At 41.0% G+C, this 15948-nt stretch overlaps 1 protein-coding gene across 1 annotated transcript; it reads right to left on the bottom strand.

The window, feature by feature from the left end:
- Positions 1–4341: 4341 nt before the first annotated feature.
- Positions 4342–15948, bottom strand: il12ba (interleukin 12Ba). The gene is made up of 9 exons (XM_017698300.2): positions 15114–15948; positions 12572–12668; positions 11555–11824; positions 11224–11326; positions 10756–10934; positions 7146–7312; positions 6874–6983; positions 6695–6760; positions 4342–4780 (listed from the first exon to the last, which is right to left on the bottom strand). The coding sequence occupies exons 1-9, from the start codon at positions 15135–15137 to the stop codon at positions 4666–4668; spliced, it is 1131 nt and encodes a 376-aa protein (XP_017553789.2). The 5' UTR covers positions 15138–15948; the 3' UTR covers positions 4342–4665.

The following is a 15948-nucleotide window of genomic DNA, read 5'->3' as shown; positions in this document are numbered from 1 at the left end:
GAGATAAAGGACAAAACGAGAGAGATACAGCGAGATAGAGCTGAGAGAAAGAGAGAGAGAGGACAACATGAGAGATACAGCAAGACAGAGTTCAGAAATAAAGATAGAGAGGGAGATGGGGAGACAGAAAATGAGTAAGGAGGGAGAGGGTGAGGGAGAGGACAAAAAGAGATACAGCGAGACATAGCTCAGAAATGAAGATAGAGAAATAGGGGAGACAGAAAGTGTGTAAGGAGAGCAAGCCAGAGGACAAAAAGACAGCTGAGAAAGAGGTAGAGAGTAGAACAAGATAGAGGACAATTAGGTACAGTGAGACAAAGCTGAGAGAGAGACAGAGAGTCTGTGAGGAGAGAGTGACAGAGAAGGAGGACAAAACAACAGCAAGACAGCCAAGAAAGAGGAGACAGAGAATGATAGAGGACAAAAAGAGAGACATACAGTGAGACAGAGCTGAGAGAGAGGAAGAGAAGACAAGAAGAGATACAGCAAGACAGCTCAGAAATCAAGACAGAGAGATGGGGAGACAGAAAGTATGTAAGGAGAGAGACAGAGGACAAAACAACAGGAAGACAGAGCTGAGAAAGAGGTAGAAAGGAGAGACAAAGAGGACAAGAAGAGATACAGTGAGACAGTTCAGAAATAAAGATAGAGAGATGGGGAGACAGAGAACAAAAAGACAGCTGAGAAAGATAGATAGGAGAGACAAAGTTAGAGGACAAAAAGGTACAGTGAGACAAAGTTGAGAGAGAGAGACAGAGATTGTATGAGGAGAGAGTGACAGAGACAGAGAAGGAGGACAAAACAACAGCAAGACAGCCAAGACAGAAGAGACAGAGAATGATAGAGGACAAAAAGAGAGACATATAGTGAGACAGATATGAGAGAGAAAGACAGAATGTATGAGGAGAGAGAGACAGAGAAGACAAAACAACATCAAGACAGCTAAGAAAGGAGAGCGAGAAAGATAGAGGAAAAAAGACATACAGTGAGACAGCTATGAGAGAGAGAGACAGAGAGGACAAAGCGACAGCAAGACAGCTAAGAAAGGAGAGCGAGAAAGATGGAAAAAAGAGACATACAGTGAGACAGAGCTGAGAGAGAAAGAGATAAGAACGGAGAGAAAGAAAGAGGAAGAGAAGACAAGAAGAGATACAGCAAGACAGCTCAGAAATCAAGACAGAGAGATGGGGAGACAGAAAGTATGTAAGGAGAGACAGAGGAAAAAAACAGGAAGACAGCTGAGAAAGAGGTAGAAAGGAGAGACAAAGAGGACAAGAAGAGATACAGTGAGACAGCTCAGAAATAAAGACAGAGAAATGGGGAGACAGAGAACAAAAAGACAGCTGAGAAAGAGATAAATAGGAGAGGCAAATATAGAGTACAAAAAGAGATACAGCAAGACAGAGGTCAGATATGAAGATGGGGAGAGACAGAAAGTGTGAGGAGAGAGAGAGACAGAGAGAGAGGACAAAAAGACAGTAAGAGAGCTGAGAAAGAGGAGAGAGAGACAGACAGAAGACAAAAAGTAAAATACAGTGAGACAGCTGAGAAAGAATGATAGAAGAGATAGAGCAAGACAAAGTGTGTGGGGATAGAGTCAACGAGAGAGAGAAAACAGCTGAGAGAGAGAGACACCAAGACAGAGCTGAGAAAGAAAGAGAAAGAGGAATGTGAAAAAGAGACACTGTGAATTGGAGAATCGAGATTGAATGAGAAACTGGAGAATAGAAACAAATTATTGGGGGGTGACAGGTGTGTGACTGTGTGTGTGTGATCTTTCTGTGAGTGAATAATATTAAATAATGGATAAAGGGCATCTCTCTCTCTCTCTCTCTCTCTCTCTATCTATCTCTCTGTCTTTCTTTCTTATTGGGGGGTGTTCATAGTGAAATACACTTAAACATTTGCACATGTACACAAATCACACCATTGAAACACTCACACACACAGTGTACAAGCAAATAGACTTCACTTATTAACACTATAACTGCATATAAGAGCCACTTAGAAAAGCAGCAGGGCACCTGCAGGCAGAAGCAGGATTTTACACTGTCACGTCTTCCCCACAACGACAGCATTTTGGGACTGAGGGTTTCAGGGCCACAGCTTGGTCTGAGAATTCACACAAAACAAAACCCTTTTTTGGACAGGTATAGCCATACTTGTATTACATACAAGTAGTACATATGTGTATGCTTACCTACATCACTTTCCTATTATATCACCATGTAATTTGCAGTAGAGATAGCTAATGAAAATATATCTAGTAATATATGCACCAGCTAAGACACCAGGGCTGCATATAGACCGCATTATCTATTCATTATTACCATTTGCACATCTGTGTCAGCCTCCTGATGAAAATGAATCTCCTGAGGGTAGGGGTGGAAGAGCCAGTTCACTTTCTGAGTCTCTGCTTAATTAAAATGGGTCAACATACTGGCCACACATACCTGCCTCTCAATCCTGATGACCTTAAGGAAATGAATCAAGATCTTACACTTATTCACACATACTGGAGTCCTAAATGACTGATGGGGCTGGATAGTTTCAAGGGAAGTGATGTATCTTCTTGGTGCAAGAGGGCTTTACAATGAGTCAGCAATGTCTATGGTAATTCACTTCAAATTAGTGTCAGTGGTCAAGGCATGGGTGATCTCATCTGAGGATGAAGAATGTCACTGCCAGCTATTTAATCTTGGAGTACAGAAATATTTAAGAGGACAACGGAGACAGCTGATGGATCATAGCCAGTATGTAATGTACACACAGATAGGTGATAAAGTCTGATTGTCTTATTAAGGCAATAAAGTGTCTTAATAAGATTTCTGTCTGCCAAAGACTGCCAGGCCAGCTTCAGTGTGCCTTATCTTGGATTCTGACAGTCTCTAGAACTGTACTGGAGGGTTGCAGTGCCTTTCTTGTAAAATATATTCCCTCTCTTGATGTTGTGATGATGGGGGTGGAGAGCATTGTTTCCTATAGGCATTGGTCAGCTTGGTTCAGATCTAGTGACTGAAAGCCATAGCTTCTGATTTACATATTTTTTTCCTACTCATCAAACCATTTAATGATGCCTCATGCCTTGTGGATGAGGACATTGTCATCATGGAAGTAAATGTTTCATCACTTGATAAAGCTGTTTAGCTGGAATAATTTTGTATTGATTTGCAGTGACGCTTCCTGCTAAGAAGACATGTGGTCCTAAATCCTGCCACAAAATGCTCCCACAGCATTTGACTGACAGTAGTCAGGGTCAGGGACTCAGGCCTGTACCATTATCTTTGTGTCACACATGTACTTGCCCACTTGTGGAGAATATGTTGAAGGATGATTTATTTGACCATATCACTTCTTTCCACATCTATGTAGACGAGTGCCTACGGTTTTTACACTAGTGAACTCTCAAATGTGCATTCGTTTTTGTAACGCACTGCAATCCTATTATAATATCCTTGTTTATTAGGTCATGGACAGACTCCTCTTGCTGACACAATCTGATCTTGTTCTGCATTGATATTCTCAGTCACCTGAGGAAGAGTTGCTCTTCTGCTTTTCCAAATATATCACTACTACAAGAGCATCAGGGGAAGTGCACCTATGCTTTCAACCACAGTTCCCACAGATTTAATGCAGATGTTACTGCAGTCACTGTACTTATTTAAGTACTAGCTAGTGGAGTAGTCTTTTTGACTGAAGCTCCTGCCATCTGTGCCTCAGTAATGAGACCTTGTTTAAAGTCACTTACCTCTTACATCCAAAATTGGGTCAGCTAGGCCTGCTCAGCATTTGTATACATTCCACAGAGCATGGAAAGATGTTAATTTTATTAATTTTTCTCATGCAATACGCCTGTCTGGAAGCACTCAGAAATACTCCAAAATTGCTAAGAATAAAATCTCTTTACATTAACTTACATTAAAAGTAAGAGTGTTTTTGCCCTATCCTATAAACCATTCTTGGATATCCTGGAGACAGCAATGATATAGTAATTTCTTCATTTTACTCATCTGCAATTCTCATAATCTGCAATATCAGACTAATCTGCAAGTCTGAAATCTTATTAAAATGCAATCAGTTCACAAAGACAACAGTAAATCTTTCAGTTCCAGTTCAAGTCCTTTGTACTCAAGATGAAAAACAACATAATCAAATATAAAAATAAATGTATTGGAATGTATTGGAACACAAACAGAGAGACTGATTACTAAGTAATGCACTTTTAACCTTTCTGGAGAGGAAAACACTCAAGTCAATCTCAGGTTAAACAGAAACCAAACCTCCATACCCCACCCTCTCTGCCCCCCAACCACCCCAAAAAAACAAAAAGGCAGCCATGTCTTGAGACCCTTTATTTAAACATTTCCATCTTGGTATAAATGTGTGTGCCGTTGGTCTAAACATGTGCAATATTTCTGCTAGATACTTGTTTTAGTTAATTTTCCTGTGCATAGACTGTCTTGAATATCCAACTGGGTCACAGTTCAGTTACTGATTGGCTGCCATTTAAAAAAACATGCATGTCATTAAATACATTAAATACCTACTCAATTATATCATAGTCAAGTATATTACAATCGTTCCAAATGATTTATTTTTAACACATATGACTAACTGATCTGACTAAATCTGTATTAGTGCTAACGTTGCATCAAAAATGTGATGTCAGAGTTCTGTAGAGTGACACCATTTGTTTCTTGAAGGGTAGCACTTTGCTGTGCTACACTCAGATATGTGGCAGTAGTCCAGGCCATGTGAGTCTTGAGTAGCCTTTTGTGGTCTGCAGTACAACAAAAGATACACAGTACATTACATTAACATTGCAAACCCAAAAGCCACACATTTATACCACAGTAAATAAATTAACGGCTTCCTAAGGGCAGTGTAAGAAGTCTCTCTAGAGGGCATGTTATATTTATGTCTTGACATAATGAGTACTCTCAAAGAAAAAAGTGAAGTAAAACCACATGGACATTATAAATCATGTGTTCCATACTTTCTTACAGGAGGCCTAATATCAATGCAAAATTAAATTAAATTACAGAATATTCTGAATAAATAATTAGACATGTGATTAAATAAATAGAGGCTTTAATATCATATTTCTTGGTGGCATTATCCATTTTTCACATGAATGCATAAGATATGCTTTCTATTCTGTGATATTGCAGCAAAGCTATACAAAATATTTATGCTACAAACTATTTATGTTTGTTTTTATCAGATTTTACCAGTGATCTCAAATATGTTTTTGTAACAATAATCTGGTTTCAGTTTTGAGTTTTTTGGCCTCCCCCTGTTCAAAGATATAGGAGTCTGATCTTTTGTGGCTAAAAATAACTCATTTGTGGCATTGCTAAGATGGCTGCAGAGTGAACAGATTTGTCCTATAAGGTAAAGCTTAAAAATCGTTGCAGTGGACAACAGCATTATGAGATATAAAACAGAAAAGACTTCATATTCCACAATTCCTCCAATGGAATATAAAGTGACATGTAACACACGTGAACTGACAAGCAAAATGCAGATCTGTTTACTTAAGGGGGAATTAGGATGATTCCAAGAGCCCAATTTTTTGCATGTAATATTTAGGCTTACTAAAAAGTTTTATTTGAAACACATAGCATTAAAGACTAGTTTTAGATACAGAGATGCGTCTTGGATTCTGTCACTCCCAAGTGACGTCCTTCATGTAAACACTCAGTGGCAGTGGTTTCCCAGTTATGGTCTGTAAGAAGAACGAGACAAAGAAGATGCTGCCAAAAGCACAAATCAAAGCTGCGTTCAGCCTCGACCAAACTTAGCAAAGTGTTGATTTAAATGGAAACAGTGGTGCGTTGAAAACACTGTTGTGTTATGCAAGCATTGCATCTATGGCAGCTAAGAAAGGAATTATTGGCATCATTTTGAAAGAATTTTCAGAGCCTGATTTAAACTTTAATAAAATACTTATGACAAACATCTTGTCACGATTGGCCCCTCCTAGTCCTGTCCATGTGCTTGTGTTGTGTTTACTTCCCAGTCCTGTCCATGTGCTTCTTTGTATTGGTTTTTAGTCCAGCCCCTTGTTTCGTGACTCCGCCTCTGATTGTTGCCACCTGTTTTCCACCTGTCCCTCGTATCCCTGTGTTTTATAAGCCCTGTGTTTGCCCTGGTCTGTGTTGGTCTTTGTTTGTCTTGCTAGTCTTTGTTTGCTTTGTATGCTTGTTTGAATTGTTTGAATTGTTTGTATGTCCTGTGGGAGATGTTTTGGTTTGTGTTTTTGTGAGTGTATTTCATCATGTCTGCGATCTATCGATCTCTCCGTGTTGGTTATATGAACCTGGACTGTCATGACCACGACCCTGGATTTGCCCTCAATAAAAGTTGCTTATCTCAGCATATGCGTCCGCCTCCTCGCTCCCCACCATTACACATCTTATAAATCTTATACCTTATATTTTATTGTGTACACCAAGCTGCATGTGTAGAGGAGTTTACAATCAATTGTCCATTATATGCGCTGCCTTTTTAATACAGCAGGGTTTATATATATGTACACATTATACATTACTACTGCTATTGTTTTGAGATTGAATTAAAAATGACTACCGTACCACCTGATCAGAATACATGAAATAATGTTAAATGCGACTTAACATGAATAACTATACTTCATTTTAATGGATACAACATTAATTTGGAAAGATATTACTCTTCCTTTTGAGGCCTCTTTTTCTTGTTCCTTCTTGATCTTTTCTTCTTTTTCTCTTTAATACATCTAAAAAAGACAAAGATGAAAGATATCTTTTACAGCAAAGACATAAACACACAGGACTATGCCTTCACTTATTACATATAAATGAAATCCTGTAAAAAATGGAATTTCCTTACTTATACTGGGTCCATTCACTCCAGGGGGAGTTGCACAGGTCATCCTGTGCTCTCACACACACCGTTACCCCCTTTTTCAGTGGCCAGTGCTGATCCTGGATAAGGTTCACCTGAGGTTAAACAAGACATACATCATGCTTGTTTTACAGTAAGAATGCATGGATTCGCTACATATGGCAATGTATTCGTGTTGACAGCTATAGATTGCTAACTGTGTGCTCTACTAATATATTGTTTCCCTAATATGTGTCTGTGGGAATAGATGGTTAAACCTTTGATGATTTGTGGTTTGAGCAATCACAGTCACTTTTCCTCCCGCAGCGGATCTCTTTCACTTGGAAGGTAAGAGGGAAGTAGGAGAAGGGGATGTTCCAGGTGTCTGGGTAGTGCAGCTCCAGAGTGTTATTCTTTTTCTTGACACGCACCATGTCCGGCCTCACTGTGGACAGAGATGCATGGCTATGATCAGAAACCTCTTTCATTCAAACAGCTGTTCTGAAAATGCATAATTCTGCTGTATCACTACAAACCAATTGATGTTTTCTCTTTCATTTTTGTAGTTTTTGAATTAAAAATCTTTGGAAATCAAAGAATACCAGAACTTTACATTAAATAATAGTCCAATGATGTCTTTTCTTCACCTGAAGCACACAATTGATTACTGCGTGCAGAAAACAGAAAAACAGAAAAAGATAAACCACGCTTAAAATAGAAGCCAATGAACAGTTGCTTCCACTTCTTTTGTATGTATGTTTAAATTCTAGGATCTTTTTGTTGTTTTTGCAAAAAAGTTGGAACAATGTTGAAAAAACGTAAATAAAAGCGGAATGCATCCATCCATCCATCCATTCATCATCTTCCGCTTCTCCAGGGTTCGGGTCGCGGGGGCAGCATCCTTAGCAATGAGGCCCAGACCTCCCTTTCCCCAGCCACTTCCACTAACTCCCTGGGGGGGATTCCGAGGCGCTCCCAGGCCAGCTGGGTGATATAGTCACGCCAGCATGTCCTGGGTCCTCCCCGGGGTCTCCTCCCGGGTGGACTTGCCTGTGACACCTCCCAAGGGAGGCGTCCAGGAGGCATCCTAACCAGATGCCCGAACCACATCAACTGACTCCTCTCGAAGTGGAGAAGCAGCGGCTCTACTCCGAGTCCCTCCCGGATGACCGAACTTCTCACCCTATCTCTAAGGGAGAGTCCAGACACCCTGCGGAGGGAACTCATTTCGGCCGTTTGTATTCGCGATCTCGTTCTTTCGGTCATTATCCAAAGCTCATGACCATAGGTGAGGGTGGGAACGTAGATCGACCAGTAAATCAAGACCCTTGCCTTATGGCTCAGCTCTTTCTTTACCACAACAGACCAGTAAAGAGCCCGCATCACTGCTGACCCAGCACCAATCCGCCTGTCAATCTTCCATTCCCTTGTACCATCACTCGTGAACAAGACCCCGAGATACTTAAACTCCTCCACTTGAGGCAAGAGCTCATCCCCAACCCAGAGAGGACTCTCCACCCTTTCCCACCTGAGAACCTGAGGTACTGAGGTACTGATCCTCATCCTGGCCACTTCACACTCGGCTGCAAACCGATCCAGCGAAAGCTGAAGTTCACGGCACCAATAGGACCACATCATCTGCAAACAGCAGCGATGTGACCTTGAGGTCACCAAACCGGTCACCCTCCATCCCCTAACTGCGCCTAGAAATTCTATCCATAAAAATTATGAATAGAATACCTGACGGAGTCCAACTCTCACTGGGAATGAGTCTGACATGCGAACCAAACTCCTGCTTTGTTTGTACAGGGCCTGAATGGCGCGTAGCAAGGAGCCATGTACCCTGTACTACGGAAGCACCTCCCACAGAATATCCCGGGGAACACAGTCGAATGCCTTCTCCAAATCCACAAAGCACATGTGGACTGGTTGGGCAAACTCCCATGAAGCCTCCAGTATCCTGGAGAGGGTAAAGAGTTGGTCCAGTGTTCCACGACCAGGGTGGAACCCGCACTGCTCCTCCTGAATCCGAGGTTCGACTATAAGCTGGACTCTCTTCTCCAGTACCCCTGCATAGACCTTACAAGGGAGGCTGAGGAGTGTGATTCCGCTGTAGTTGGAACACACCCTCCGGTCCCCCTTTTTAAACAGAGGCACCACCACCCCAGTCTGCCAATCCAGTGGCACCGCCCCCGATGTCCACACAATGTTGAAAAGGCGTGTCAGCCAAGACAGCCCCACAACATCCAGAGCCTTGAGGAACTCAGGGCAGATCTCATCCACCCCTGGAGCCTTACCACCAAGGAGCTTCTTAATTACCTTAGCGACTTCGGCCTCAGTAATGGACGAACCTTATCTCATGTCCCCAGACTCTGCCTCCTCACTGGAGAATGTGTCGGTGGGATTGAGAAGGTCCTCAAAGTACTCCTTCCACTGCCCAATGACGTCTTCAGTCGAAGTCAGCAGCACACCATCTCCACTATATACAGTGCTAGTGGCACACTGCTTTCCCCTTCTGAGTCGCCTGACGGTTTGCCAGAATCTTTTCGAGGCCACAGATTGCTTGGCCTGTTGATACCTGCCAGCTGCCTCTGGTGTCCCACAGGCCAACCATGCCCGGTAGGACTCCTTCTTCAGCTTGACGGCATTTCTCAACTGGGGTGTCCACCACCGGGTTCGAGGATTACCGCCCCGACAGATACCAACTACCTTGCGACCACAGCTACAGTCAGCAGCTTCAACAATGGAGGAGCGGAACATGGCCCATTCTGAGTCAATGTCCCTCACCTTCCCCAATATCTGGTCAAAGTTCTGACAGAGGTGTGAGTTGAAGATCAATCTGACAGGTTCTTCTGCCAGACGTTCCCAGCAAACCCTTACTATACGTTTGGGTTTGCCTGGTCTGACCAGCATCTTCCCCCACCACCTGATCCAAATCACCACCAGGTGGTGATCAGATGACAGCTCAGCTCCTCTCTATACCAGAGTGTCCAAAACACATGGCTGCAAGTCCGATGACACGACTACAAAGTCAATAATTGAACTGCGGCCTAGGGTGTCCTGGTGCCATGTGCACTTATGGACATCCTTGTGTTCAAACATGGTGTTCGTGATGGACAAACTGTGGTTTGCACAGAAGTCCAAAAACTGAACACCACTCGGGTTCAGATCAGAGAGGCCATTCCTCCCAGTCACACCCCTCCAGGTCTTACTGTCGTTGCCCACGTGAGCGTTGAAGTCCCCCAGTAGGACAATAGAGTCTCCAGGAGGAGTACTTTCAAGCACCCTTCCCAAGGACTCTAGGAAGGCTGGGTACTATGAACTGCTGTTCGGTGCATAAGCACAGACAACAGTCAGGACCCCCAACCGGAAGGCGTAGGGAAGCTACCCTCTCGTCCACCGGGGAAAACCCCAACGTACAGGCGCCGAGTCGAGGGCCTATGAGAAAGCCCACACCTGCCCGCCGCCTCTCACCATGGGCAACTCCAGAAAAGAATAAAGTCCAGCCCCTCTCAAGGGGATTGGACCCAGATCCCAAGCTGTGTGTTGAGGTGAGCCCGACTATATCTAGCCGGTATCTCTCAACCTCACGCACCAACTCAGGCTCTTTCCCCACCAGTGAGGTAACGTTCCAAGTTCCAAAAGCCAGTTTCAGCAACCGAGGATCAGAACGCCAAGGCCCAAGAAAGCACATCAAAGTTATTTGTCCAAGGGGCTTGACCATATACTACATGTGTCACCAACCAAGATTAGATTGAAAAACACTGGACATTTTCTTTAATACTGAATTATTTAATCATTCAAAGCTAGGCCCTTTCCTTTAATCCTGCTATTTGTGTAATAAACCACTTTGAATGCTTGTTTTCAAAGTGCGTTTTGAATCATTACCTATGTCTGAAATTTGAAACTGTAGATAATAAGTCTCCACAACGTAGTTGCTTCGGAAATAAATGGTCAAATTGATATGCTCCAGCTCTTCAGCATAGGGGCAGTATTCTTGGTCCTGACATGTGATGGTCTGTCCACTGGAGTTCAGGCTGCAGCTGACATTTCCTCCACTGTAAGATCTGTAATTAAATCAATGATACTGTTTTCATAATGAATCAGAGGGAAACTACAGTCTTCTTCAAAACTTATCATCATTTAACATTCAGACAAAGCAATCCATACTCCAAATAGGATTCAAGATAGCAAAAACAGGACAAAACACAAGGAAGACTATAAAAGGAAACAGTAGAAAAAGAGGTGCTTATAAGATGGAATTTCTGAATCTCAGTCCTGGACACTTTGTTAAAAAGCTTAAGGTGTGCTAAAGTAAGGAAAACAAATAGACGCAAAACAGAAAGAAGATCTCACCGTACTGCTTTAATAAGTATAACTTCTCCAGCCCTTTTTTCATCCCAGGTCCAGGAGCACTGAAAAGAGCCACTGTAGTTGTTTGTTGAACAGTGGACATAACCTTGCCAACAAGAATTAAAATATAGCTTAATTGACTTAACCTTTATTTCTATCTCGGTTCTTGAGAAAGCTCAGTTTTCTTCAGAATTCTAGCAAATGTTTCCAGCTTAACAACAAATAATTTTTTATTTCATTGCTTTGTACTTGTACTTGCTCATTTGTGCAAAACAACTAGATGTTTTTAACTTTTATGCAATTACACAAAGTTTAAACCTATATCCACATTTACCTTTCTCCGGTATCTCTTTAATAATCTTCTTGTAGGGCCACCGCACCAGTACCAGAGTGTGATTGAGGTAGGAATCTTCTGTGTTGTAACAGGTGTATCTACCCCCCCGCCTCTCCTCCACAGTCACAAGTATTCTGTTCCCTCGCTCCTGGAGCTTCTCTCCGCTCGCTCTCTTCCATACAATGTCTTGACCCTCAAAGGCCTCCCCACACATCAATGGAACCTGTACCTTGCTACCATATTTAGCCATATCTTCATCCACAACCAGCTCTGGCATTGAAGTAGGGGAGAAGAGTATGCGTAAATAGGCCAAAAGTTGAGAAATTTAAGACAAAGTAGTCTGGTAAGGCCTTCAAATTTGAAAGAATTGAACAATTTTTCTCTGTTTGCCTTTTTCACAAAAGAAAAATATGCTCAATTAAATCATTCGGAGTGATGAGAAATGCAGCATTCCAGAGAATCTTTGCAGTGGTGGTGATAATGACCAGTTGCCATGATGTCTACGACTTTACAAAATGACCAATAAGGTGGTTAGAGTGGGGTTCAATCCCCGACCAAGGCAAGCACCCTACACTATACCAATAAGGGTCCTTGGGCAAGACTCCTAACACCACCTTGGCCTACCTGTGTAAAAATGATCAAACTGTAAGTCGCTCTGGATAAGAGCGTCAGCCAAATGCCGTGAATGTAAATGAATGACCAGTAAACCTGCATGTGTCATTTGAGGTATTATATGCAACATTTATATTGATAAATCTGGAAAACAAATTCTTTTGGTATTATTTTGCCTTATAATGCCATGAATGGATGATTTTGATGATTAAATTATACCCTACAAATCTTTCTTATGGACAAAGGGTTTAAAAAATTTTTTTAAACTGTTCTCCACACATTTTACTTGATCATCTTTGCATCTTTTGATCATCTTTGCATAACATTCTATGCATTTCCACCACAGAAAATATAGAACAGTGTAGAAATAACCTTGAATTCAAGAATAAAATACTTCAAACAAACCATTTGGTTGAAGTGTCCAGTAACTTTCAGCCACTTTAATGGATCCTGTTGTGGTGTGTGGAAGGACGAACAGGACTTGAAGTACAAGTAAAATCATCTATTGAAACAAAGGCCAAGAATTTAAACACGTGACCCACCTCATGCTTTGCTTAGCTTTAACTCTAAACAAGTCAAATTTAAGGAAGATGGTCTTATGATCTATAAGCATAATTTTAATCTGATTTCCACTGTCTTCTACTCTCTCAGATCATGGGGTGAGATTTGAAATGGAAAACTAAATGATAAAATGCAGTAATACTAGAGTCTGTGTAGACCTACCTTTAATGAATGTTTCAAGATCAAAGAGCTCAGCCAGCCTCTTTCATTCTGTTATACATGCAAGCCAGAGCTTTTAAATGAAGTATGTCAGGAGGCTAGAAATTCCCCACCCAGGAAAAGTACAGCTCAAACAGGTCAGAGGAACTAACATAGCTCCAGCACCACTTAATCCAAATATCATCATCTTTCTCACTTCCACCAGCACAGCCATTCCCATAGCCCCAGGGGCTACCCGGCTTTCACACATTCATCTGTTTACATAAACAAAAAGAGCCTTTTTGTGATAGCATAATACGATGACTGAGCATTTTATGACACCTAGGTGTTTTTTCTGGGTGTCCCAAAGCTCTTTCCAGATAAAAAAAAGAAAGAGAAAAGAATCAGGCTATGTATTCTGGCTATATCAGGAATGTATGTTTTTAAGGTCTGGTGGTTATCTAGGTAAACTGTCCTTCTTGACGTGTCCTTCTTATAAACAGTAAGATACCTGTTTCACCTAGCAGTATTGCTTCCATGTTTTCATGCATACCTGAATTACCCCTACTCTTTAGGTTTTTCCACTGCAGTAACAATACAGCTTATTAGGGGAACTTCCCTTTTTCTCTTGGATTATGTAATCCAGTCTAGTGTTGGCCCACCAATCATAATACAAACAGTGAGCCCACAAAGGAACTGCTGAGCTTAACATATGATAGTTGACACTTTGACATAATGAAGTTCTGGTTTAATACACTTTGGGGCAAATACAGCTCCTGTGTTTGTTGTGTAATATACAGAATCTGACAAACAGCTTTCAGCTGACTGACATTCTAATAGTGATGAAGTAAGCATTGAATCACTCAGAAGAAGACACTTTGCACAGCAGAGAAAGCAAAAATGAAGGTAAAGGTTGGGGTTCTGCTACTTTTTGATTGAAATGCTAGTTTTTGACAGAAATACACTGTGCCAAAAAACTGACATAATTTTGTGGTCTAATAACATAGCCAATTCTCCCTCAGATGATCTCAAATTAATGACAAAATGTGTAAAAACTAAGCCAGTTTAAATTTTAATGTTTTTGTTTTTCATATTGAAGAATGGCATTCACTAGAAATGAAAGGGCAATTTGGGTGTTAGAATATGCTCGAACACAGTCAAACAAAAGTGTGCAGCCTGCATTTTCAATAACAATTCAATACAAATGCATCAACTGGAAAGCAGATTTGGACATGGCACAAACACAGCATGTTTGGCAGGAGCTGGTTTACTGACTTGATGTGTGTCATGTCACAGGCGGTGCGTATATTGAACATTTGTGAAGCTTTGCGAAATCAGTTATAAAATCTACACCCCTCTGAATTTCTTGTTAGAATTTTTAAATCTTGTATTGTTAAACATGAAGCCTATTTAATTTTGCTTGCTTAGGACATGTAGTTACTCAGATATTCACATCTCAAATGATGTCAAATTTTTTCGGAGACCTTGTACTAAAATATTGGTTGATTATTTCCTGTTGGATGCTCATAATACACTTTGAACGTTATGATTCCCACTGTTTAGACTTTAGGTTTGGCCTTTGTGTTTAAATGAATGCCTAGCCAGACTTAGATGCATTTGTGCAGTAGGATGAATTGCTCATTCCTGAAGAAGTTTGTAATTTCAGTCATGCACTCAGCATGGGCTCTTTGGTGGAAATTATAATATTGATATATGAAAGTAGATGAAACTAGAATACAGACATTTCTTGAATATCATTGCTGTTTTGTGTTTAGACAACAAGATAATTATTGCATATGCTTTATTCATAGTACTAAAACCACTGATGCCACTATTCAGTCCTAACTTTTCACGAGGTATGTGACAGATGTGAGGAGGAAGAGGGTCATGCTGATTTGGTCATTTCATATGCTTGGACTAGAATACCAGCCAGAATATTGACTAAGGAATTTTACATCTTGCTCTATGTTATTGTCTGTAGAGTGAGGTAAGAGATGGAAACAGCAATTTACCACACAAACACTCCAGGCACACCACAACAATAACAACATTTGATTGCTAAGCCACATTTGAGGTCTTATTAAGAATGGAGAAGAATGACAGTCATTTAGTTTTTATTTTCCTTTCCATATTGATGTGTACATCTTTCATTTTATGAGAGGGAAAAACAAATGTGGACATAAAACACCAGAAATACATTCAAAGCAAATGTAGACTGTTATTATATAATTTTATACGGCAAACTCACAGCATCAATAGAGATAAACTTCATTTCAGTCCTTTCGTGGGCATGGGTGGTGGGTGAAGTCAGTCCAGGTCAGTTCCAATCCTCTGACTTCTTCTTCAAAATGAAACACCACACATTTAATAAAATCTTCAATACATTTTAGGTCTCTAGAGACAGGATACATGTCTCAGGTACTGGTGATATATTCAAAAACAATTAAATATTTTTTTTTTTTTTTTAATCAATGTAAAACTTGTAGAGCGTTTACACAGATCTATGGTCTATATCAGTGTTTCTCTGCCCTGGTCCTGGAAGCCCACTTCCATGCACAGTTTAGTTTCCCTGCTTTAACACACCCACTTTAACTCAATACTGAGATGTGAACAAGCTGATTAGTTGGATAAGGAGAGTTGGGAGCAGGAAAAATGCTAAAAAGTGCATAGTAATACTAGTCGTGGACGTTAAAATATTGGATACAATATGTCTGCCTTATATATGTCATTAGATGAGTTCTATTACATTAGCTGCTCAGTATAATTAGAGCTCTAAATTGACCATCAGACAACTTGTTCTCCGTTTTGCACATTTTACTGGCAATTCACAGACCAGCTGAACAGAGAGAAGTGGTCTTTTTTCCTGGGGGAGAGGTTCTTGTTCTTATCTCAACATTGCTGTTACCATTGTTTCCATTGCCAGGAGATGCCACTGTCAACCATGCAATCTGACACACTCGCACCTTCCTGAGCCGGCAAGCAGCTCCGAATTTTTGGAGCATTTATCTACTATTGAATTACATTATATTGCCAAAAGTATTCACTCACTCATCCAAAACATTTAATTCAGGTATTCCAATCAC

Source organism: Pygocentrus nattereri, chromosome 8 (genome assembly GCF_015220715.1).
Source record: "Pygocentrus nattereri isolate fPygNat1 chromosome 8, fPygNat1.pri, whole genome shotgun sequence".
Taxonomy (NCBI): Eukaryota; Metazoa; Chordata; class Actinopteri; order Characiformes; family Serrasalmidae; genus Pygocentrus; species Pygocentrus nattereri.
This window is presented reverse-complemented; position numbering and strand designations above follow the sequence as displayed.

Excerpts from the sequence above, each read along its gene's own strand:
- il12ba (XM_017698300.2), bottom strand. The coding sequence starts at position 15,137 with ATGAAGTTTATCTCTATTGATGCT. Across the intron at positions 11,825-12,571 it reads CTGGACACTTCAACCAAATG|AGCTGGTTGTGGATGAAGAT; the intron begins GTTTGTTTGAAG and ends CTTCAATGCCAG. Across the intron at positions 11,327-11,554 it reads TAAAGAGATACCGGAGAAAG|GTTATGTCCACTGTTCAACA; the intron begins GTAAATGTGGAT and ends CTTGTTGGCAAG.